Below are 23341 nucleotides of genomic sequence, written 5' to 3'. Positions count from 1 at the left end.
TAAGAAAAAATATTGTCTTCGTTAATATCAATAAAAACATAGTATGTCCAAAAGATAAATATTTAATTACATGGAAGGAGAGAAAGAAAGCCATAAAGAATTTACAAAGAAAATTCTTGGCATGATTCTTTTGGCACTATTATTGGAGCTTCTTCCCTATCCCCACACAATCTCTACTTGATCCATTCCCAAAATCCAAAACAAATTTCATCATAGCAAAAATATAATTAAACATAAGAATAGCAGCTTCAAGATTTCCATGTCTTCTCCTCCATAATAATCAAGAGCCTCAAATTAAACACCTTCAAGATGTGACATGATCATGGTGGTAATATCGGCAGCAGCAAGAATGTAAGCAAAATCTTCTGTTGTTGTTTCACTATAGTGCGTTAATTAATCAGAGCAAGGTTTGGTTTTCAAGCGATAGAGGAGCTTCTTCTTCTTCTTGGAAGTGGTATTGTCAATGGTGAGAACAACTTTACCAGGTTCACCAACTTTAAAACTGTTGCTAACCACTGGTTCTTCAGTTGTAGCAACCTTTCTAGCCTTTTGGATGATCACTGTGTAGCTATCATCAGCACTTGGTACGAATTCGGCGCCATAGCTCACATCCCATCCCACAACTCTCATTTCCCAAGTCAGAAGGCATGTCTGCAGATCAATTAGATTAACGTTAATCAAGGGAAAAAAGTAAAACAATGTCATAATGACAATACTAAATTTAACCCTTGATTGTATCACTGCATAGTTCAGAGTTCCCAAGGAAAGATTCCCTTGTCAAGGAAACACCATTCTAGGTGCTCCTAGTTAGACAAAGTCACATGTTTCTTTCCAAAGAAAAAAGAAACTGCCTTTGTTTTAAACATAGTAGTTAAATCCAAACAGGGATCGATAAAATCCAGAGTTATATATTAGCGGATTAACTGGTTTAACTTAGATTAATCTAAAAAAGTTATTTTAAACAAAAATTACATCAACTTAGATTTTTTTCCCCTTTATCTTTTATAAAACCTCAAACATGTCTGGGTCACAGGTCAATCGGTTCGATCCAATTCACGGTCCAGGTTTATTAAGCAAGATTTGTAAGTACTCCTTAGCAGTCAAAAGAGAAAGGGTACCTCAGTAACTGGGAATTCTACAGTGTGCTTTGCTGATGCCTTCACTGTAATCTCAGTAACAGCATCAGCTGTGCAAAATTCACCATCTTTGCTTAGTCCTCCATACTTCACTGGTATTTGCTCAGCAGTTATGTACCTGATTGATGGTAGAAAGAAATTTTAACTCACAGCCCAATAGTACAAAAACGCATGTCAGAAAGCTAAGACATTTTCTATAGCAAATTGAAATCTTTTGGGAAAAACCTGGTGAGGGTTTCTGCAGATTTGGAAGGACCAGCAAAGACAAACTTGCTTCTGGTTCTCTGAGTTAAAAATGGACTTATCATTCTATTGACTGTGAGGTACCACCAGGGCACATTGATGAAGATCTGCAGAGCAAACACCAAAGAATCAAACAATTTTAAGTTGTTTGTTTTCAAACAAAGAGGAAAGGAATCAAGAGATGAAACAAACAAATATACCTGTTTGGCCACAAATTCTGGATAGTTGTCTTGAAGCAATTGAAGTGCCTGTCTAGTAGCTTGTCTAAGCTCTCTCTTAGCTGGTCCAGGAGAATTTTTCAAGTCATTAACCTGAACAATGGTAGAGACTCCACCAGGACTGAAATCCAATTTCCTAATACTCCTTTCCAGGAATTGAATTCTCCACCTCAAGAATCTCTGCCTCTTCTCTTCATCAGAAAATGAATTCTTGTAAAGCTCCTTGTTTTGGAACTCCCCGTAGACATTGTAGCAAACTGGGTGTCCCTCTTTGTCAAGACCATGCATAAATACCACCTTCCCCAAATCATCACAGCCCAAATCTTGTTCAAGCAATTCATCAATGCCGAGCTCCTTTCTCCAGCGAATTGTGTTCTTGAGCATGGTGAAGGCATCTTTCACCTTGAAATCCCTGGCTCTGAGAAATTTCAATAGAATCACATCACTTCTGTCATCAGCAAGAAGCGTTATGCCCCAGATTGATACTTCCTCTGGTGTCACTTCCACCACAGTCTCAGACTTAACTTCTTTGGCTCCCTCATCTAATGCTGAGGCAGCCTTTGTCTCTCCCTCAGGCTCTTTTGTAGCCTGAGCTGAAGTCCCCTCTTGTGAAGCCACTGAAGAGGAGACAGCTACAATGGTCTCTTCAATGGCTTCTACAGTCTTGGCACCATCATCATCCACAGTACTAACTGCAGTAGTATCACTAGCAGGAACGGGAGCCACCTTTTCTTGATCATCAAGAACCTCACTTTCCACCACTTCTTTCTTCTCTTCTTTCTCTGCTACAACTTGAGGCTCCACGTTTTCCTTCTCCTCTATTACTGCCGGTGTTTCCTCTTCTTGGGCTGGTTTTTTCTCCTCCTCCGAGGCCACCACCACATCTTTCTTCTTCTCTTCTTTAGCTGGTGCTGGTGTTGTTGTTAAAGCACTAAATTCATGCTTGTTAAGTGCTTCCTGAACAAGTTTCTTAAATTCTTGAAGTGCTTTCTTCTCAGACTCAAGAAGATCAGCAACTTTAGTACTTTCTTCCTTAAAAGAAACCAACTGAGGCATCTTCTCATCATCACCTCCACTAGCTTTCAAATCCTCAGTCTCCACAACAGCCTCCTCAACCTGCTTTGGCTTCATTGGCACCTCCTCAGTCTCAGGCACGGGCAATGGTAGCTCTTTCCCCACCACTGGCATTGTTGGTGGCACTGGTGTTGTTTTCTCAGCTTGTGGAACATCAGTTACCACCACCACTTGTTCTTGACTCACGTTTTGTGCCACCTCTGCCATTCTTGAAGACAAAACAAGAAATGCTAGAGATGGAAAAAGAGAGGGAGAGGGCTATGTTTGTTGAATTCTTGCAATGCAAGTGTTTTGAGGGTATGGTGAGGGTTTAAGGGAGGGGGAGGGGGGGAGTTATAAAGAGTGGAGTCGTGGGGGGTGGTGGTTGGGCTAGAGGGCCAAGCTGTCAAGCTGAAAACAAAGCCAGCATGAAGTCTATGATTCTCTCTGTGTGTGTGGGGAACCATAACTATCCATTTGCTGTTAATTTTCTTGAATGTTGGACACAATCTTTGCCCTATTTTGTAACGGTTCTTTATAGGGAAAACAACATTTTTGTCCCTATACATTGACCAATGCTTCATCTATATCCCTATAGTTCAAGATTTATAGATTTGTTTTCCTAAAAACTTTGATTTGATTTGATTTTTTTTTTTATCATTTTTACTATATGTTTGAAAACGTTATAAATTCAAAAAACCTCTCCCATAAAATCAGATAAAGAACAAAAATCCATCTAGATTTCGGTCCAATCTCATAGATTCAATATTTTCACTCATTCTATGATGAATTTGTGTATCTATAGCTTAATTTGAGCAAAACTTCTAATAGCCATTGTCAATATAAAATGTGATAGGATCCCTCTATATGGATGTGAAAAGTACCTCGGATATCTGATTAGCCTAATTTTATTAGCTGCTTCGTGTTTAGGGATGAAATTAAAAAATCTTAAAAAGTATAAGGATAACATTTGAATCTTTGAAACAGTACTAATAGCAATGGAACATTGATAAATCTAGAGGGGCAAAAGTGTAGTTTACCGTTCCCAGTGCTAGAAATCATCGCCGGATGTGCAGGCATTTTCTTCTTTTTAGGCGTTGTGGTGTGTCTGTGTGTATCTTTGGGGTGTTAATGGGCCCTACAACAGCCTGCAAAGAAAGAAGAAATGATGATGAAAATGAGACCGTTTGATGTGCTGGACACACCGAAGATCCTCGTGTCATCCAGTTGGATAATCTCAGCCGTTGAAAAAGAGGTGGGACCAGGGTGCTTGGTATTCCTCGTTGCCTTAGGCCAGCCCAAGGCGACTGTGGTGCCAACCCTCCAAGAACTTGGTGTTTTTGAAAATAATTAATTGTGGCAATCAATGATAATACATGGATTTAATGAATGCTAATTATGTGAAACGGTCGAAGTCATTGATATATTGTAACCATTCTAAATAAGGTTTTGTTCTCATTTTTAAAATAAGAGGATATAAACAATTCATGGCTAGATAATTAGCGATTTTCTTTTTAAATAGCGCAATCAGCCAATTTTTTTATATATAAAATAACATAATTAGAGAAATAGTAATTCTTTTTTTTGTTGGTTGCATTACTCAAGAGTCACACAACAAATAATTTTTTTTTTGTTGCACAATCTTTGAAATTTTCTTAGATAAGAATTTTGGCACAAATAAGTCCTAAATTAAGCTAAAAATCTAAAATTAAACAGGAAAGAATAAAAATGACATAAACAACAACTTCTAAGTTTAATTTGAAAGTCTTCCCAACCTTGGTTCGTTACAACAGTTAACTTAGACTATATCTAAAAATACAGTTCATCTCGTATTTTCAAAACATTTGAATTTTATTTTTGTTTAAAATTAAAAAAAATTAGTGTTTTTAGATTGTTTCGATACGCTGATACCAACAATAATTTTTTAAAAATAAAATAATATCATCTTAATACATTTCTAAATAAAAAATATTATAACCCGTAACTGCTACCACAATTTCAAACAAGCTCTTAATATAGAACCAACTTGTAGAATCTACTAAAGAAATTTGAATCTGATTCAATAATCAGATTAAAAATTATATTTATTTTAGTTAATTAGATAGTTTATCACGATAATATTTCTTTTTAGATTAAGACTCATCATTTAATTCAAAAATATACATGCTAGGTTTTCCAAACAATCCAGCAACATTAGATTTGTATCCCATTGATTAGTACTTCTTGCATGAAAATCTCAAGGGAATGGTTGCGCTCCTCCAAGCAGCGCAACCATTGAATTATACTCTTCTTGGTAGCATGTCTTGGTTGCACTATTGAGAGTTATGCAACACAGAGTGGCTGTAATATAATGGTATATTATTCGGATTGTAGTTCTAGCCCTCGTTTTTATTTGTGTTTTCCAGGCTAGCTAGCTCAATTAATAATGTTGTGCCAATTCTAATAGATTATTTTTTAATATTTCTTGAATATTATAAATTATGACCATCAATGCTAATACGTTTATGCAATGAAAGTTAATTACATGGATTAGAAGAAATTATTTGGTATTAGTGATTTAAAATTAGGTTTCGTTCACATTTCTTAATTAAATAAAGAGTATACAAACTATTTATTCAATATTTTGGCTATTTTCCTAGGAGGACTTAAACGACCTGTAGTTCATACATGTTGTTTTCATACTTTTTTTTTTCATTCTGTTTTTTACTCTTCAATTATAATAAAAAAAATATTCTTGGATTAAATTTCATGTATTAAAATTAAATATTTTTAATATTTTTTTTTATCATAACTTCCCATGATCAGAGATGAACCCTAGATCACATCATAACAATGGAGAGAACACTAACTTAATAACCAAACTAATACTCCAACAATAGTTTTTTGTCTTTTATGTGTTTCGGTTGCTGTTGGCTTCGGTTGTATAATAAATATTAAAAAATAAATAAAAATATTACAGGTTTATCATTTAACACGTATTATATTTTTTATCTAATAAAACTAGAATAATCATATTAGCATATATGTACCTAAATCTTAGCTTCATCCCATAGTCAGCCAAATTCCTTTCCCTAAAAACTTGTTAATTTATTTCAATTTAATTTTTTATATTATGAGCATCTAAAAATGAGTGGCAAAGAGCTAAATTATAGAAAAGAACACGAAATCCTGAAGTTGCTAATTGATTATATATTTATATATGAATTGAAAAATATAATTGATAAAATTCAATCTAAAAATATCTTCTTTTTTAATTTTATATTTTTTAAGTAGCGTGGTTGTCTTGGTTAACTTGTATATATCTTGATTATTTATAGTTTAATAATTATCGTACCTTCGTTCATCTATTTCAACATAAGGCATGCTATAAGTATAAAGAAAGTTCAGTGGAGCTGATTTGGAAAATGATCGATAATATATGAAAATCATATGACAAGCAAAAGGAGAAAAAAATGATTAAAAATGTAAAGTGTAATTTCATTTATTTTCTTCCCCGAGTCAAGACTTGTCTTGGGATTTACTGGTTGCTGAGATGGGTCCAGTCGAGACCAATTTGTTGGGTCTTTAAGTGATTCGTTTGTGCCAAGCATGTTGTCAATAGTTCGGCTCTACATTTCACACCAGATTTGTTATTGGGTTAGGTCAATTAGTCTAAACTCTTGTTTGAGTCTCGAACCCATATGAATTGGGCAAAGAAAACCTCTTTACCCAATTTTAATTTATAATTCTTATATTGGATGTACACTAGAAGTTGTCTCAAGTTTGACATGATGAGCTGCTAGGCCTTAAAATTGAAACCTCGGACCCAAATTTAATGGTTGTGTTAAATTACAAAAAGATAAAGAAAGTAGAAACGTGTTTTTTTTTTTTTTTGAAAATATAAATTTATTTTAAAATTATTATATAAATATATTTATTTTATATATAAGTCTTTATTCTAATAAGCACGGCGTTAAAAATATTATTTTATAGCTTCAAATATGGTACACCATGCTTATCAAACGTACTTTTAGCTACAAACAATGCTTTTTTAAAAATATAAAAACATAATTTTCAAATGATTGGTCCTACATTCTATTTTTATTTTTCATTTACTATATATCTTGAAATTAAAGTTAAATAAATTAATTTATTTCTTTGAATTCATTAATCAATACAAGAAAAGTATGTTTTCAGATAGTCTAAAAAATAAAATTTAATTTCATTTAATACACAAGTTATTCAAGAACACCATTAATAAACAAAAAGAAACAAAAAACAAAAAGAAAAAAGAAACAAAAAACATTAATTTTGCAGAAAATGAGCCGACGTGAAGCAGAAGGCGACTGTCATTCTCGGTTACGGCATGGGAAGTCTTGTCCATATGCATGTGTGTTGCAGACTAGTCAGTCTATCCCAAGGAGAAAAAAATCATCCATGATCGATCTCCTCTCTGAGAACAGAAGATGGGAAGAAATTAAGAGATTCATGCACTTTTTTCTTCAGCTGAAAAACACCCAAAATTAATGTTGTGACAGAGACAGAACAGATGGCTAGAGACACTTGAGCATTTACTTCACACATGCTTATTTAACAAATGATTAATTAATTTTCTTGACTTTTCAAATTCAAATAATTAAAAGAATTTACCAGACCAATTTAGTTATTTAATTTTATGTTTTGATAACGTCTCTTGTTAATAATTATATAATCTAAAGGATAAGCTTGATGGTTAAATATACTTATTTTCTTATTTTTTCGAATTCTAATGAACTGATCCTTAATCTGAAAAAAAATTTAGATCATTTTGAATACTTAATATTAGATTTTGATTAACTCCCATTAATTATACACGAAGCACAACTTTATTCAAGAGATATTTATATACAAAGAAATAGGAAGACAAAGTGTGAAAGAAGCTTGAAAGTCAAGAGGGGGGGTCGATCCAAGTGAAGTGATGATCCCTCTGCATGCAAAAAGTCAAGATTGCCGTGTTGTGCTTCCTAGCACACCGGCGTTTTTAGAGATCCAAAACCCTAAAAATGAAGAATAAACAAATAGAAAGTGTAAAAACTGATGAAGAATGAAGAGGCAGTGGTTGGATTCAAGCTGTTCGTCATGGATTCCCATACTCTTTTCTCTTTTCCCCAGCAATTTTTAATAACTTAACACCCCCTCCATGTGCAGTCACTGCCCATCCCTCTTCACCTTTCACTCTCTAAATTATAGTATTCGAAATATATGCCAAGTTAAATCTTTTTAAATTATTTAGTTTCTGCATGAATAGTTTAGTTTAATGTCAAAGAGTAGGTCCATTACAAGAAAATTAATTATCCCTGACAGAATATTCTATTATTGTTTAGGATATATTTTTAACAGCATATAAATAACCGATAAAAACATGTTGTTAGCAAGTGTTTTTTTGAAAATTTTAGATCTATCGATAATTCAAATTCAATTGATAAAATTACTTGCTAATAAAAATATTGATAGAATATTCACGTTAAATAAGTAGTTGTCGATAAAAAAATGATTTTTTTAATTTTTTAATTTTAATTTTTAAATTAATATCTAAGAGAATTTATTAAAGTCTTCTTAATACACTAGACAAAGATACATCCTTAAGATTACTAGAAAAAATAATTTATTTTTAATTATCGTGCAAGTTAGTTTAGAATATCTCGTATCTTAGAAAAAAAGTAGTTTATTTTCAACAACTAGATTGAGAAAATAAACTTAATATATATATATATATATATATATATATATATATATATATATATAAAGATTAATTATTCCGAAGATGCACTTGGTTATCAAATTAATAGAAAAAGGGCCTTGCACGACACATTTTTCTGCAAAGATTGAATATTCTTGGATAAGTTTTGAAAAACAAGAAATCATGAATGCATGAATTTTGAAAATAAATAATTTAAGACTAGATCGAAAAAAATTCATAAGAAGAATTCCCATTTTTTACTTAGAAAAAAAGAAGAAGATATCCTAATCTTAGAAAAAGGGAAAAAAAAATTGTATTCGAGGGCCAGACCATTGACCATTGACCATTCCCACGAGATTAAACTAGGAGAAAGATACAAAGAAATGACACAAATGTTATCACAAACGGTTGAGATTAAAGAAAGAAAGAAAGAAGGAAATAATTTCTCATATTTTATAATATATTTGTACAAATATTTCTTTATATTTTATATACAGATTTTTAAAGAGAATCACACCTGCATGAGCGACACCAAGAAATGAGCAGGCTATAAGTATAAAGGGAAGAGAGTCTGCATGTAATAATCCACACGTGCATATTGCAGGGAGCAGCATAACGTTTGTTGAGCCAAAGCAAGAAGGCATATTGCATAGTGAGTGACAAAGAAGATGGAGAAATATGAGTTGGTGAAGGATTTAGGAGCTGGGAATTTTGGGGTAGCAAGGCTTTTGAGGCACAAAGAGACCAAAGAACTTGTTGCCATGAAATACATTGAAAGAGGTCATAAGGTAATTGTTTTCTTCTCTTGTAACTCCTTTGACTTTTTTTCTGTTTGGTTCCTGAGAAAATTTCCTTTTTCTAGAGAAAGTCTTGTGTTTTTTCATATGGAGCATCCTTAAAAAGTTTGATAATGATATATCTAAGTTGTTGGTTCTTTGTTTGTCTTGTGAAATACCAAGAAGGAAGATTGAGAATTTTTTGGGTTTTCAGATAGATGAGAACGTGGCAAGGGAGATTATAAATCACAGATCATTAAGGCACCCCAATATAATTCGGTTCAAGGAGGCAAGTATCTGAAATGGGGTTTAATTTTTACAATTAAAAAAAGTAATCCTGTTTGATTATTAATTAAGGAAGGGAACTCATTCTTTTTGCAGGTGGTTTTGACCCCAACACACTTGGCAATTGTGATGGAGTATGCAGCTGGTGGAGAACTCTTTGAAAGAATCTGCAATGCTGGTAGATTTAGTGAAGATGAGGTTAAATCTCTCTCACTCTCTCTGATTCCTTTTGCAATTCATTAATTGCATTTACTTGGTAGTATTCCAGTGGGATTTTTGTCATTTGTTTGAATTTTTCAGGCTAGATATTTCTTTCAGCAGCTGATCTCTGGGGTTAATTACTGTCACAACATGGTATAAGCAAATCTCGGAGCTTTTTATAATTATGATAAATCTTACCTTTTCTGCCTAATCACAAGAAACTGGTACAATTGTTGAATGCGTTTATGGGAGTTTTTTTTGGTTCTTTAACAGCAAATCTGCCATAGAGATCTGAAACTGGAAAACACACTGTTAGATGGAAGTCCGGCACCTCGCTTGAAAATCTGTGATTTCGGTTACTCTAAGGTTTGGAAATCACTTAATCACACTTGATTTGTTAATTTGGTTATAAGCTACAGAGTGTTTTCTTAATGTTCTTAACATTTTTGGTTCCGTATTGGTTTAGTCCTCTTTGCTGCATTCAAGGCCGAAATCAACGGTAGGAACTCCGGCTTACATAGCACCGGAAGTTCTCTCTCGGAGAGAGTATGATGGCAAGGTAAGTTTGTTTTGTCGTCCAATCTTTTCTTGTTGTCAAATTGAATATCTAGTCACCATAGAAAATAAGCTCCAAAAGAAATTGGTCTTGTTCTAGCTTCAACAAAACCCACTTTCTAATCCACATCTGCACTTTTGTTGTACATCACTAGTGAAGCCAGCACTATCTTGAATGATCCAATCCTCTTTCCAATATCCAACCATATGAAAAGGGTTAGGTGCTAGCTGGGACAAGTATGAATCCATTTCTTTTATGAGCAAGATTGTGAACTTTTGTCTCTGTGTTAGGGCATTTTTCATTTTCAAGCATTAAGCACATGGTTTCTTAATTTGAGTTAGGAGATGTGATGCATTTTGGTTTATTTCCTGGTGGACATTTTTTTTATTTCCCAGAATACATTATGAAAGGATAAGCTTGAATGCACATGCAATGCCAATAAAAGATTATATCATATCCTATTGATTGTTCTATTTGGCCTTGTTATCTTTTTAGCGAACAATTGGCTTTATAGACACTTCAGGTCCATGTGATGCGGTTTCTAAAATGGGTTTTGGCAGATCTTGAAGAGGTTGCTTTGTGTTTGGATTTGTGCAAGTGTTGACCATTATGGTACTATTAGTATGATTAATACTAGCTGATGAACTGCTGATTGATTTGTCACTTGAGCTTGCATTACTAACTTTTGTCATCAGATTGAATTCAGAAACCATGATCTGTACAATAATAAAGCTCAAATTGAAGACAAAAAATATATGAAAAGATGATATCAGAGAAGATTAGGTTTTGACTGGCATGCCCCAGTTGCTGTATCATTTCAAGTTTCGGCAAATTGTTTTATCTGAAAGATCTTGAATAACAGAAATGATTTGATATTCAGTTACAGTTACTTGGTTAATATTCTTGAGTAGTTGTGTTCATGTATGTGACCAACAAGGTGTAGGACAGTAGGAGGCTGAAGTGCTGGGGGCTTTGCTGGTGAACTTGGTTTTGGATGTAGAAAGGCCAATCCCCCAAATTTGATCATGTATATTGTAGACTGTGTTGAAGATCTGATTCTACAGATGACCTAGAAAATGGTTAAATAATTAGACTATGAATAAATTCTAGCAAATGATGAACAGTGACTAACTCTCCATGCTTTGGAGGTGAAAAACACAAGATGCTGCGCTTGCTTTTCTTTCAGAATTATGTCAAGATAACATTGATTCCATTCACTGGCTCTTCTTTTCTGCACTGCATTCCTCAATCTCTGGTTCCTGGGGCCATCTCCAATTTGTTTACGCACAAGTGGGATTTACCTTCAAGTAGTAACTTGTTCTATTTCAATATTCTGTTCCTTTTCTGGTTCAGCTGGCAGATGTTTGGTCATGTGGAGTTACTCTTTATGTGATGCTGGTAGGGGCATACCCATTTGAAGACCAAGATGACCCTAGAAATTTTAGGAAAACAATTCAGGTGAACATCTCTATTATATCCGGTTCTGAAAGAATCAATGAGTTATCACTGATCTTTTTTGCCTTCTTGTGATGTTTTTGCAGAGAATAATGGCTGTGCAATACAAAATCCCTGACTATGTTCATGTATCTCAAGCTTGCAGAAACCTGCTATCTCGCATATTCGTTGCAAACTCTTCCAGGGTATAATTCTCTAAATGGCATGATTTTGCAGTACTAAGTTTCTGTAAATCGGTGTCTGAAAATTGATGAGTTTTGTTACAGAGAATTTCACTCTCAGAAATTAAAAGCCACCCATGGTTCTTAAAGAACTTGCCAAAGGAACTGACGGAGCCAGCACAAGCCATCTATTACCAGAGAGATAATCCAAGCTTTTCTCTTCAAAGTGTGGATGAGATAATGAAAATTGTGGCTGAGGCAAGACAACAGCCTCCATCATCAAAGCCTGTCAAAGGTTTCGGTTGGGAAGTTGAAGAAGATGAAGAGGAAGACATCGATGCAGAGGTAGAAGAGGAAGATGACGAAGATGAATATGACAAGAGGGTCAAGGAGGTTCATGCAAGTGGAGAGTATCAAATCAGTTGAGCCGTATGGCCTATGTTTAATTATTACATAAACTCACTAGTCATATGAACCTTAGTAGTTCTCTATTCATGTGTATCATAATAGGTAGTAACCGTTGCATAAGCCTTTGAATTTGTGAACCTGAAACTTTGGATGTTCCAACTTTTATCATTGTTCATGTAATGCATCATTGATTTCCCCCTTCGGATTTCAACTTTAAGAAATGATGGATGGATTGTAAGGTAGAAAATATCTGTCATCTGAAAATGCAATTTGGGAATAATTTATGGGAGTTCAAACCTTCATGGAAGCAAACCATGCCAGGCTCGACCACCCAGCCAAAACCCAGGGTGGTCGGAACCTGATGTAAGCATTGACTTTAAAGACATTAAGGGGCAATTTAAGCAGCAGGGGTTATGTAGCAATGTATAATTGAGTTCAAGGACATGAAGGGGATCTAAGAGAAGCATGAAGCAAGCATGGCTTGCCTAGTCGCTGCTATATTCTCAGTTGACTGCAGGAAGGGGCTTAGACTCGATGCGGACGATGTGATGACAGAAAGTTAACATGTGGATAAATCAAAGAACATTCTGTAATTAGATGAAAAATAATATAACTCTGTAATACAATTTTTTTTTTATCTTTTGACCCATTGAAGGATTGCACTGCCAGTACCTATGCTATTAACCCAAATCCCACCAATTATGAACTTCGACAACAATGCCAGAGTGTTCGATTCAGCATATATACGAGTTAAAGTCGTATTATGCATAAGAAATCATAAGAAATTATGCGTCTTGACTTAGGTAACAAAATTTACACCAGGCATAAGAAAGGTCTTGTGTAGGTTCAATGGAACGATGGAAAAATACCCCATTGGTGCAAAAACCCCTGCCCGGTGGTGACTTCAAGAACCAATAGAACAAGAACTGCCAGCATAGCTGCTCGCCCGTTCCAGGTTTCTGCACTTCTTGTCCAACCCCATTCCCATACCGTCACAGGCGATGGTAGCTCTCTTCGCTTCGAATCATAAACTGCCAGCAGCTCCTCTACACTGCCAAGCGGAACTAAAGACTGCAGAAAATCCCAAACCAATTATCAGAGAAAAAATCAGTGGTAAAATATGCAGCTCATCAGCACAGAAACAAAGAGATAACAACCATCCTAACATGCTTTCCTTTAGATAATGGTGGAGAAAGTTGGTTTCCAATTCAATGAGAGAAGAAGTGAAATATGAGTGTTCAAAATAATCCTGTAGTCATAAAAGTGATTAATGCCATTCTGCTTAATTTAATGGGGATGCCAAAGGAGCAAAATTTTGAAATTCAGAAATAGCCCAACCAGTCATAACTCAGCTAATTTGGAGATGCAAATGCAAATAGGATGGACATAAATTAAAGAGGCAAGGACTGGGAAGGGGAAATAGCTTTTGTGAAAGCAGACACTGTTGGGCCCTTCAGGGTTCATGTTTAACTTGGGGTAGGCAACTGTAGTTATTATGATGGAAGGTCTTTAAAGTTCATTTCATCTATATAAACACAAATGTGTTACACACATACATGCTCAGAGGGACGGAACGAGTGAGACAGGAAAGTACACATGGACTAACAATCTTGTAGACAAAAAGTTTCATTGGCATTGAGAAGTTACATGCTGGCATCCACTAACAGAAAACTTCAAGCATCCTATTTGACTTCTAAATTGTTGAAAAGATTAATAAGGGTACCTGTCGAGCTTCTAGATTTGAGACTGCCATAGCTCCTACATATGGAAGACTCTCAATCACTGCATCAGCCAAATCTGAAATGAAGGTTGGCTCACATCCTAGTGCAGGAACACGTCCCCATTTTTCTATACCAGACTTGAGAGCCAACTCTTTGTACTCAACATCAATTTCTTCCAAGGTCTCGATATGCTCACTAACAAAGCTGTGAATCAGAGAATGAAGTTTTGAGAACTTCAATGCATAAATTAAAACATCAAGCCATCAGTGAACCAACAACTTCTAGTAAAAAATACAGTAAGCTCAATTTCTTAACTTGGTTATAGAAAAATTGATTACCTAATTGGAACAGCCAAAAGACGTTTTACCCCTTTCTTCCCAAGCTCAATGATTGTCTCATCAGTATATGGTTTCAACCATTCCACAGGTCCAACTCTGCTCTGTTAGAATATCCAGACCATCAATGACTCACAGTGAAATTTGAATGCAAAAAGAAGAGCATGTAACATGGAAAAATAAAAGGAAAAAAAGAAACCTCAGGCCTTAGTGTCGACATGCTTGCGACAGAATTCATCAAATCATAGAAGATATTTACTCAAAAAAACAAAAATAAAGCAAAAAACTTTTCTAGCAGTATTAGTGCAGTCTATTACAAGTAAATTCAATTTTAAATAAGATTAGACTGTCATCTCATTTAGATTGGAAATAGAAATCATGAAAGAAACTCACTGTTTCATGATGATGGATGGTAGTGGTAGGGTTATGTGATAAGTTTGAGTTGTTTTTGGATGGTTATGGTGATGTCAGTGTAATTCCTTCTGGTCATGACTTGAAACGTCTTAGAAGAGGGGAGGGGGGGTAGTTTTGTGTGTGAACATAACTTCCGTGAACTAGTCAAGTTGTCTAATCCTTGTGGTGATTATATCAGGACTGAATGCTTTGCTGTAACATATATTCCTTCTGCCAGCAAGTACAAGTTACTTCACTCAATCCATATTCGCTATGAAGAAGATGATTTGGTTTTGCATACTTGGTAATGTATATATGATATTAGGAATGTCAGCAATTCTGTTTGGGATTCCTGAAGATGGGTCCTTGTGAGGTTTCCTCATTCATATCTAAGATTAATGGATGTTGTAGAAAATGTTGACGGAGCAGATTGGTGGATGAAACCTGAAACTATGGCCAGGAAAGGAGAAAGAAAAAGGATGATCTCACTAGATATGGAGAAAGAAGATTTCTTGATAATTTATGAACCCTTAGAATGTTCATATTTTTCTGGTAATTATGTTTCTTAGTTGCAGGGTTGTGCTCCTTCCATTATGGATTTTTGGATATTGACAGTCCCCAATAATTCTGTAGGCAAAGGGATACAGCTTCAATCTTCCACTCTGGAATGCATCGCCTCATCATGTTGGCAAAAGAGAGATCATGTTGTTTGAAAGGACATTCAAGTCTTCAGTATTAAGCTATTACGATATGCAAACAAAAACCTCACAGAGATATTCATGTAGAATACAAAAAGGGCCCCTTATAGCTACTGTGGCAGCTTAATTCCACTTGGGAGGTCACATATGTGAATATCTCCACCGATATCTCTACATATTATTACCATTCTTTTAGTGTTAATGTATTATTTTGACATCAACTTTTTGTTTCTAGTATCTATCCTCTCCACTCAGAAATATAAATCAGATGCTACCAAAAGATGATGCCTCTACTGCTTAGTTTTGTGTTTTTCTATGTGCTGTTCAATAGCATAGTCAATCAACTTCATAGTCAAAACATTGGCCAGAACTGTGACCGAGTTAAAGATTTCATTTGACAACTCCTTCCTCTTTCTTATTTCCAAATGTCTCTGCCATCTCTTTATTTAAAAGCCAGTATGCTATATGCTCTCCACCATCGCACCTTGGGTATAAGTTTCAAAATAGAAACAGCTAAGTTTCTGAGCCATTTTTTAGACTCCAATAAATATCAGCAATATGAACTTGTTTTCAGAAAGTCAGCAAGTCCCACAATCAGAACTATTTTATTGTTCCTGCCAAATATTCAGTTTTCTCAACCAAGGATGTTTCTCTTGTGAATCGACAATCTTTGGCAGCTATCACAAGCAAAGTAAAGAAAATTGTAAGCAGCTCTTTAATCCTTTTTTTTTTCAAAAAATAAAAAAAATTCTTTGATTCATTTTCGAATGAGGTTTTCAAAAGGAACATACTATTGTTTCAAAGTGGAGTCCACACTTTAACTTTTCTACATTACAGCCAAGGTTTTTAAGCCATGCATGTTATGCAAGTCAACTAGTCACATACTGTTATCGATAATTTGTGAATCAAAATACACCAAGAACAACTCAGATGACATCAAGAATACCTGATATGCAAGAGTGTATGCATTTATGATCTTTCTCTTTTCTAATTCCTCCATTATCAAATCCACGCATTCCTCCATTTCTGCCTTGTATGGATCACCAGCTTCTTCCACATATGCAAGTGGCACACCGTGTGCACTAAAAAAGATCATAGCCTATATTGCACATGCTCAGATTGAGGTTAAATTTTTTATGCAAAGGTACAATTAAAAGTATTTAAAGCAATAACAAGGGATTAAAATGTTTTGATATAGACAAATACAAGAGCGGCACGAACACACACAAACACAAACACATCCACATGTACTTGGTTAGCTCCCAGCTGTACTTTAGTACTTTTCCACATTTTTAATTTACAAACAACAAGAAAAGAAGCAAGTCAATATGGAACTCAAATTAGCTGTGAGAGATCAATAAAAGAACCATGAAATTAAATTTGACAAACATGATCCTTCGAAAGCGTTCAACAAGGTATTACCTGCTCAGGACGGTCAAATTTTTCTAATTCCTTTTCAATCAAATTTGTCATAGCTTTGATGTATCCTTCACGCTGGTACCAAGAAGGTATCACTGTATGCTGCATGTTTACAAGATATTCATCTTCCCTGGTTGACCATTAGAAAGCATCAAAATTAGATTACATTTTTGGAGCATCACAAATGGATAGAGCATGTGCTTTTTAATCACCGGAATATACTCTCCAAAAGTCTAAGGCTTGACCCACTAGTTGATATTGAAAACTGTGGGTAAAGGGGAAGGACAACGAGCTTTGTGATTCCATCTCTTTTTATCTACAAAGAAATAAAAAGATGTAATTCGAACCACAATATCTTCATTCAAATCCCATATATCAGATAATGAAGCTTACAGGAGGCATGTTTATCTTTTACTTTAGGAATGACTGGAGAAAGTATTTCAAATCCATAGAGGAGTATTAAGATATTAGAAGCTTTCACATAATGGTAAGGTGTATTAAGATTTCACTGAACGTCACCAGAAAAGAACTTAGCAACTGAACTGAAGCTCAAAGGAGTACCTGTTCGATGGCTTCTTCAGTGAACGGGTGCCAGTAGCGCATACCAACATATACCTTTGCTGGGACTTGCTTTTCCCACAGGGATTTCCTCAATTCTTCAGCCTGAATGAAGACAATAGACAAGAAAGGACATTTAAAACAAGAAAACAGTTGCCTGGGAAAACAAGGAAAACAATTTCCAAGCAAAATGCTCTTGGGGTGTGTATGTGCCTGGCAGCATAGGAATGACTTCACATCAGCTACCTTGTTCTGATTCTATTCTATTCAATTATTTTAATGCTCGAGATATTGAGATAACAAATATAAACTACTAAGAAAACACAAGCTTATTTGAAAAGGAAAAACAAGATCATGCCTGTGCATCAGTAATCTGCCGCAAAGGAGAGCCACCACCAATTGAAGCATAGCCTTCTTTGCTCTTTGGTGCCCTCGCAACAGATATGAATTGGGCCAAGGGCTTTTGAAGAAATCGAAACAACCTTGGCAGTCTTATAATGTCCTGTTATATTAGAAAGTAAGATGAATAGAATTAAATTTGGTAGAGAATCATTAATGAAAATGATCAACGTAACAAAATTTCATGATTATCTCAACTGGTTGGTACTAGTACAAGATGCACTCTGTGTCAACAAAATGAAGAGAGCTAGCAGCATCCTTTACTCGATCATGCATAGCATAACAGACAGTCCGAAACTCTAAGTGCCTATATATATATATATATATATATATATATATGGCCTAAAATACTATTACATCCATTCCAGTCCCTAAATCAAAATGTATATGTACAGTTGTGCTCTCAAATCAAATGCAAAAGCAAGAGTCTCTTACCGGGTCAGCGAAAAGATTAAAAAGGAAAGGCTGCACATCTTCAAGAGTCTCTGGACCGCCAAGATTAAGCAACAAAACTCCTACCTTTTCTTCACCGATAAGTGATGCAATGGGAAAATCTTGAGATGTTGAAGTCACTAATGCTTTCAAAGGCAACAAAAATTTGTTGAATGGCTGCTTAGAATATAAAGATGGTGAAGTTCCAGACCAACCCAATGAGTCTTTAGCTACAGCACAATTTCTTGAGACATTAAAACTAACACAAGCATCCACATGAACACCAGAGACACAACACATCCTTTGTGTAGTACAAATTGCCCTAGGCAACAACCTATGACAGCAAGAAACAAATAAAACACATCAAACTATCAACTTTCACATCAAGTTCTACAACCACACCAAACAAAATCCAGAATTCTACACAACCCACAACTCAAATTCTCACTAAAGTTCATAACCAGAGAAAAAGAGAGGGAGAGAATTGTCTTACATGGGGACTTTGGAGCTGTGAGAAGCAGACCAAGAAGTTGAAGAAGGAGTAGTAGCATTCACTGCTCCACAATTCATCATCATTTGAATAAAAACACACAAAAGAACCAAACTTGTTTCTGCTTTCTCCGATTCAAAGATGTCTGAATTCAAAACCAAATTCAGGGTCTTGTTACTCTATCAGTATAATGACAACCCAGAAGCTCAAAATGCAAAATTTTCTCAAGCAAAAAGGAAAGTTAAGAGTGTGATTAGTGATTACAGTGTCTATGAGCTAAAGCCTTGGTAAAAAGAGAGAAAGAGAGGTCCTTTTTTTTCTCTTCGATTCATGTTTCTTGGCAAATGTGTACTGAGTACTAACACCCACTTGTGTGGAGAGTGACTTATCACAAAGTAGAAAAATCAACACCACTTCATTGCACTCTTTCCCTCTCTCTCTCTTATCTATCTTTTCATGTTTTTATTACTGCCTATCATTTTGTTTCCTTTATTATGTGATTTATTTTAAAAATTTTAAATTTCTTTTTCAGCATTTATTAAGTTATGTCTCAATGATCTTGTGGATATGTTTTATCTATTTTGATTAAATCCAGAAAAAAAAAAACTCGAAATGAAATGCCATGCAAACTTACAATTGCCTCATTGAATGCCTGAGTTTTTTTTTAATTTTATTTTATATATATCTTTTTAATATTATTTTAATACATTTTTGAGTAAAAAATATTTTAAAAAATAATTACTGCCACAATTATAAATAGCCTAATCTAAAATAAATTTCACTTAGAAACAAATTCTTTTTATTAAAATAATATTGTGTTTGATTCTAAAAAAAAATTAAAAACAACATTATTCTAGTATTTTTAAAAATAATAATAAAATTCAAGTTTATTGCTGTAATCCACAAAGTAGCTCTGAGACTGAGTCATACCCCTAAGGTCTTATAACTATTCTTACCATGGAAAGATTGCAATTTTATTGACTATCAAATCATACAAATACATTATCCTGTTCACCACTCTCCAGTCTTAAAAATTACAGTGCCACTATCAAAAGGGAGACATTGCCTGTTTCAACAACCAAAATCTTGGACTAGCATGCAATAATATTATTTGTAACTCGTTTTATGCATAATTGTTATTAAACTCGGTTTAATTTACGAAGATTATCCACTTATCTAGATTTGATTTGGGTTGAATTTTAAATAAAACGGAGTGAAAATTGATTTAATAAACCCAGTTAAAACCCTTTTTTTATATAAAAAATTAATTCCACAGTTTTCTGGGATAATTCTCAAAATCATGAATAACTCCATAGGTGTTATAGCAGAACTGTTCAGCTAGCTAAGAGACCAATCAGGGAGGAGAGGATACAGTTGAATGAGATGGACCTTCAAATTGAAGATGGACAGACAAAAACTATGGTCACTGTCACATGAAAAGTAAGCTATTGGAGTTGGTTTGATGAATTTATTATCACAGCTTTTCATGCTTAGAACAGATTAATTCAGGCACTCTGCATCATTTATCTCCTCCCCAAGCCGATATTTTAACTTGTGTGGATGTAAATTTATTGGCATGAAAACTAACCCTTATCCTGACTTTTACAGGACAACGAATCAAAATTTTTTTTCATAAATTTAAAATATTTTCAATCTAATTTTAAAAGAAATAAATATTTATCATTATCTCGAAATAAAAGAGTTAGTGGAATAAAGAAAAAATGTTTGTACCTTTATCTATCTCTTCAAGTCAAGAATATTTTTATTTATTTTATATTTATTTTTTCTATCTTACAAGGCTAATTACCTTTTGAAACGTATACCACTATTTACTTTCAATTCCAAACGCACTTTAAATCTCATTTGACAACATTTTAGACAAATCATTCGTTCTCTAATATATGCATTAAAAAATTTCTCTTTATATTGTAATACAGCTAGGTTCTAGTCTTTGAATGATAATATGATATAACTAGAAGTAGATGGGATTTAAATAAACTATATAGATGACCAAATAAATATTTTTATGAATTAATAAAATAGATTTAGATTTAAAAAATATCAAAACATACTAGACTAGGTTAATAGTTTAAAATTTTAATAACATAAAATTTGACAGTTGGATCAGACTTAATTTTTTCCAAGTGACTTTATAAATAATTCTTCGTATAGAAATCATTACGTTGCTTATCAGATAATTGGCTATCTTGGAATTAGATCCAGAAATTATTATTTAGGTCAATTTTGTTATTTTTCTAAGATTTTTTAGATTTTTTTAAATTATTAATTTACATATCATATGGTTGGATTTTCTAAAATTAGATTTAGAAATTATTGTTTGAGCCAATCTTATTATCTTTTTAGAGAACTTTAGGTTCTTTCTTAGTTAAAATATGATTTTTAGAACTATTTAAAATCCTTGTAAAACTCTCAAAAAAATCATATATTTATTTTTCAAAGAATAAAACTAAGGACAACTTGTTTTACTTATTAAAAAATATATTTTTTTTGTATTGTTACTGTTTATTAGCTTCCTCCTGCATCATATTCAAACCAAAACGATAACATGAGAAACAAATTCTCTTATTATCCATCCAAGTGATGCCTAAACAGTACTTCACAAGAACTCCTAAAAATAAGCCAAGAACAAATATGTCAATACATGCCAAATCAGAGAGCTAAGGGCCTGCCTGATCAAACTCTGTTTTTGAGATTCAAACCACAATTACGAAACTCGACACAACCGCGTAGGTAAATCCAGTATCAAGATGAATTACCCTTAATATTTAAAATTAACATGGTTGTCAAAAACCATTATTTTTTTTTATTTTCAAAATAACATTACTTTAATTTTAAAAAAAATTATTAATTAACTTGAATGTTAACACAATCAACCTTCCTCCTAATCTTGTTCCAATTCCATTCCACATAGGTTTAATATCCAATGATCCGAGCATGATTTTTCCAAGAAAGGCTAACCAATCTTGGAAAAGTATGAGATGGTTTATTATGATTGTTCTTGCTTCCAAGAAGCCACCAACTTGGACAAAGCTGTGAAGGAAGACCCACCATTAGTCCAAGCAGCCATAGCCATAATTTTCATCATCGAACTACTTTCTCTGAATCCTTTCCCTTCCAATCCCATCAACTCTCTCACCTTTCTCTCCACCTCCTCTGAGCTCACCACTCCTCCTTTACCATCTTCTGTTAAAAAAGGCATTGGTGTCAGCTTTATTTCCTCTGCCAAAACCACACTATTCAACCTCTGTTCTGCATACAATGGCCAAGGCAACATTGGCACACCGTAAGTTACTGCTTCAAGCACTGAGTTCCACCCACAATGAGTCACAAATCCACCCACTGCTTGGTGGCTCAGAATTGCAGCTTGTGGTGCCCAAGATTTCAGCACTAGACCCCTTTCTTTTGTTCTTTTCAAGAACCCTTCTGGCAGTAGTTCCTCTAGGCCACGTTCCGTGTCGGAATTTGGTGGTGGATTCCTCACCACCCACATAAATCTTTGTTTGCTCCTATTTGGTCAGAAACAAAGGAAAAGAAAACAAATGACAAGCCATATATATATAGGTATATAAACTATCAATAATTTATACCTTTCCAGGCCAAAAGCAATCTCCTTCAGCTGAGGTGCAGAGAAAGCTCCCTTTCTGCCAAAACATAAGAACACCACACTCTGGCTTGGCTGCTTGTCTAACCACAGCAAACATTTTGATAAAGCATCATCTGAGGCACCCCTTTGTTTGGCATCAACAATCCTTGGCCCTATGCAGTATAAAGGAGGGGTTGAGCCCTTTGGAACACAAGCACCCTCGGTGATAGCTTTGATCGCTTGTGGCTCAAGCATTTCAAAAGTGTTCAGTATCATCCCCTTCAAATTAGGTAGTAAAGTACCAAGGCTAAAGAATTCCTGGTAGGCAGGATGGCCGCGATCTAGTAGGGGTTCAGGCAGGTGAGAGGGTTTGATGGGTGGCAGTCCAGGAAAGTGCAAAGGGGTATTGTTGGGAAGGTCTTTGAAGCTCTTGGTAGTTTGGTTATGGATGGTGGGCAAGTAGAGGATGCTGGCAAAACTAGAAGCACCAGAAGTGAAGTATAAGTAAGTTGGGATGGGCGTGTCGTAAGTGATGCCGAAGGTGGAAATTATGAAAGCGAGAACAGTGGAGGTGAGAGAGATGGTTTTGAGGGCATCGAGTACTTTAGGGGTGTATAGGCGGATATAATCGAATGCGGCTTTACCCAAAGTGGCTGCAGCCGCTGGTCCAGGAGGGTCTTCGCTGGGTTGAGGGAGGGAGAGGAAGGATATGGGAAGACTTGTTTGGGAGATGGAACTGATATATGTGGAAATGGTGGAGGTGTCAAAAGGCATGATTGCTACTAAAATTGTAATGGAGATGTTGGGATGGTGTTGCAGGATCAGCTTAGCTAACTCCACCATAGAGATCATCTGGTGGGAGGTTGCCGCTGGATACAAGACAATTGCTTCTTTCATTGTTTAGCCCTCACAGAACGATGAAGGGAGTACAAGAGGTACATGAATCCGCAGATGAACACCTGAAAAGTTGAGGGAATGATTTATAAAAGGGTTTTAAGTCAATGGAAAGCTGACCTCTCAAGAGACGGACGAGTCAGAGACAACATCGTGAACTACACTTTACAGGGATGATTATTCAGCCATGCACCAAGGGAAGTAGTTA

At 34.9% G+C, this 23341-nt stretch overlaps 4 protein-coding genes across 4 annotated transcripts; 1 reads left to right on the top strand and 3 right to left on the bottom strand.

The window, feature by feature from the left end:
- Nucleotides 1–3103, bottom strand: LOC127904827 (patellin-3-like). The gene is made up of 4 exons (XM_052449789.1): nt 1580–3103; nt 1362–1486; nt 1119–1254; nt 1–651 (listed from the first exon to the last, which is right to left on the bottom strand). The coding sequence occupies exons 1-4, from the start codon at nt 2876–2878 to the stop codon at nt 394–396; spliced, it is 1818 nt and encodes a 605-aa protein (XP_052305749.1). The 5' UTR covers nt 2879–3103; the 3' UTR covers nt 1–393.
- Nucleotides 3104–8810: 5707 nt separating this feature from the next.
- Nucleotides 8811–12411, top strand: LOC127904821 (serine/threonine-protein kinase SRK2A-like). The gene is made up of 9 exons (XM_052449777.1): nt 8811–9136; nt 9339–9413; nt 9506–9607; nt 9710–9763; nt 9884–9976; nt 10077–10169; nt 11520–11624; nt 11708–11806; nt 11888–12411. The coding sequence occupies exons 1-9, from the start codon at nt 9017–9019 to the stop codon at nt 12206–12208; spliced, it is 1062 nt and encodes a 353-aa protein (XP_052305737.1). The 5' UTR covers nt 8811–9016; the 3' UTR covers nt 12209–12411.
- Nucleotides 12412–12761: 350 nt separating this feature from the next.
- Nucleotides 12762–19067, bottom strand: LOC127904820 (ferrochelatase-2, chloroplastic-like). Its single transcript, XM_052449776.1, has 11 exons — nt 18900–19067; nt 18639–18780; nt 18149–18479; nt 17673–17816; nt 17318–17419; nt 16969–17072; nt 16760–16886; nt 16284–16436; nt 14250–14350; nt 13914–14115; nt 12762–13261 (listed from the first exon to the last, which is right to left on the bottom strand). Exons 2-11 carry the CDS (start codon nt 18719–18721, stop codon nt 13037–13039), a joined length of 1572 nt encoding a protein of 523 aa, XP_052305736.1. The 5' UTR covers nt 18722–18780; nt 18900–19067; the 3' UTR covers nt 12762–13036.
- Nucleotides 19068–21204: 2137 nt separating this feature from the next.
- LOC127903868 (UDP-glycosyltransferase 88B1-like) lies at nt 21205–23222 on the bottom strand. The gene is made up of 2 exons (XM_052449778.1): nt 22244–23222; nt 21205–22162 (listed from the first exon to the last, which is right to left on the bottom strand). Exons 1-2 carry the CDS (start codon nt 23134–23136, stop codon nt 21643–21645), a joined length of 1413 nt encoding a protein of 470 aa, XP_052305738.1. The 5' UTR covers nt 23137–23222; the 3' UTR covers nt 21205–21642.
- Nucleotides 23223–23341: the final 119 nt, after the last annotated feature.

Source organism: Populus trichocarpa, unplaced genomic scaffold (assembly GCF_000002775.5).
Source record: "Populus trichocarpa isolate Nisqually-1 unplaced genomic scaffold, P.trichocarpa_v4.1 scaffold_25, whole genome shotgun sequence".
In the NCBI taxonomy this organism is placed as follows: domain Eukaryota; kingdom Viridiplantae; phylum Streptophyta; class Magnoliopsida; order Malpighiales; family Salicaceae; genus Populus; species Populus trichocarpa.
This window is presented reverse-complemented; position numbering and strand designations above follow the sequence as displayed.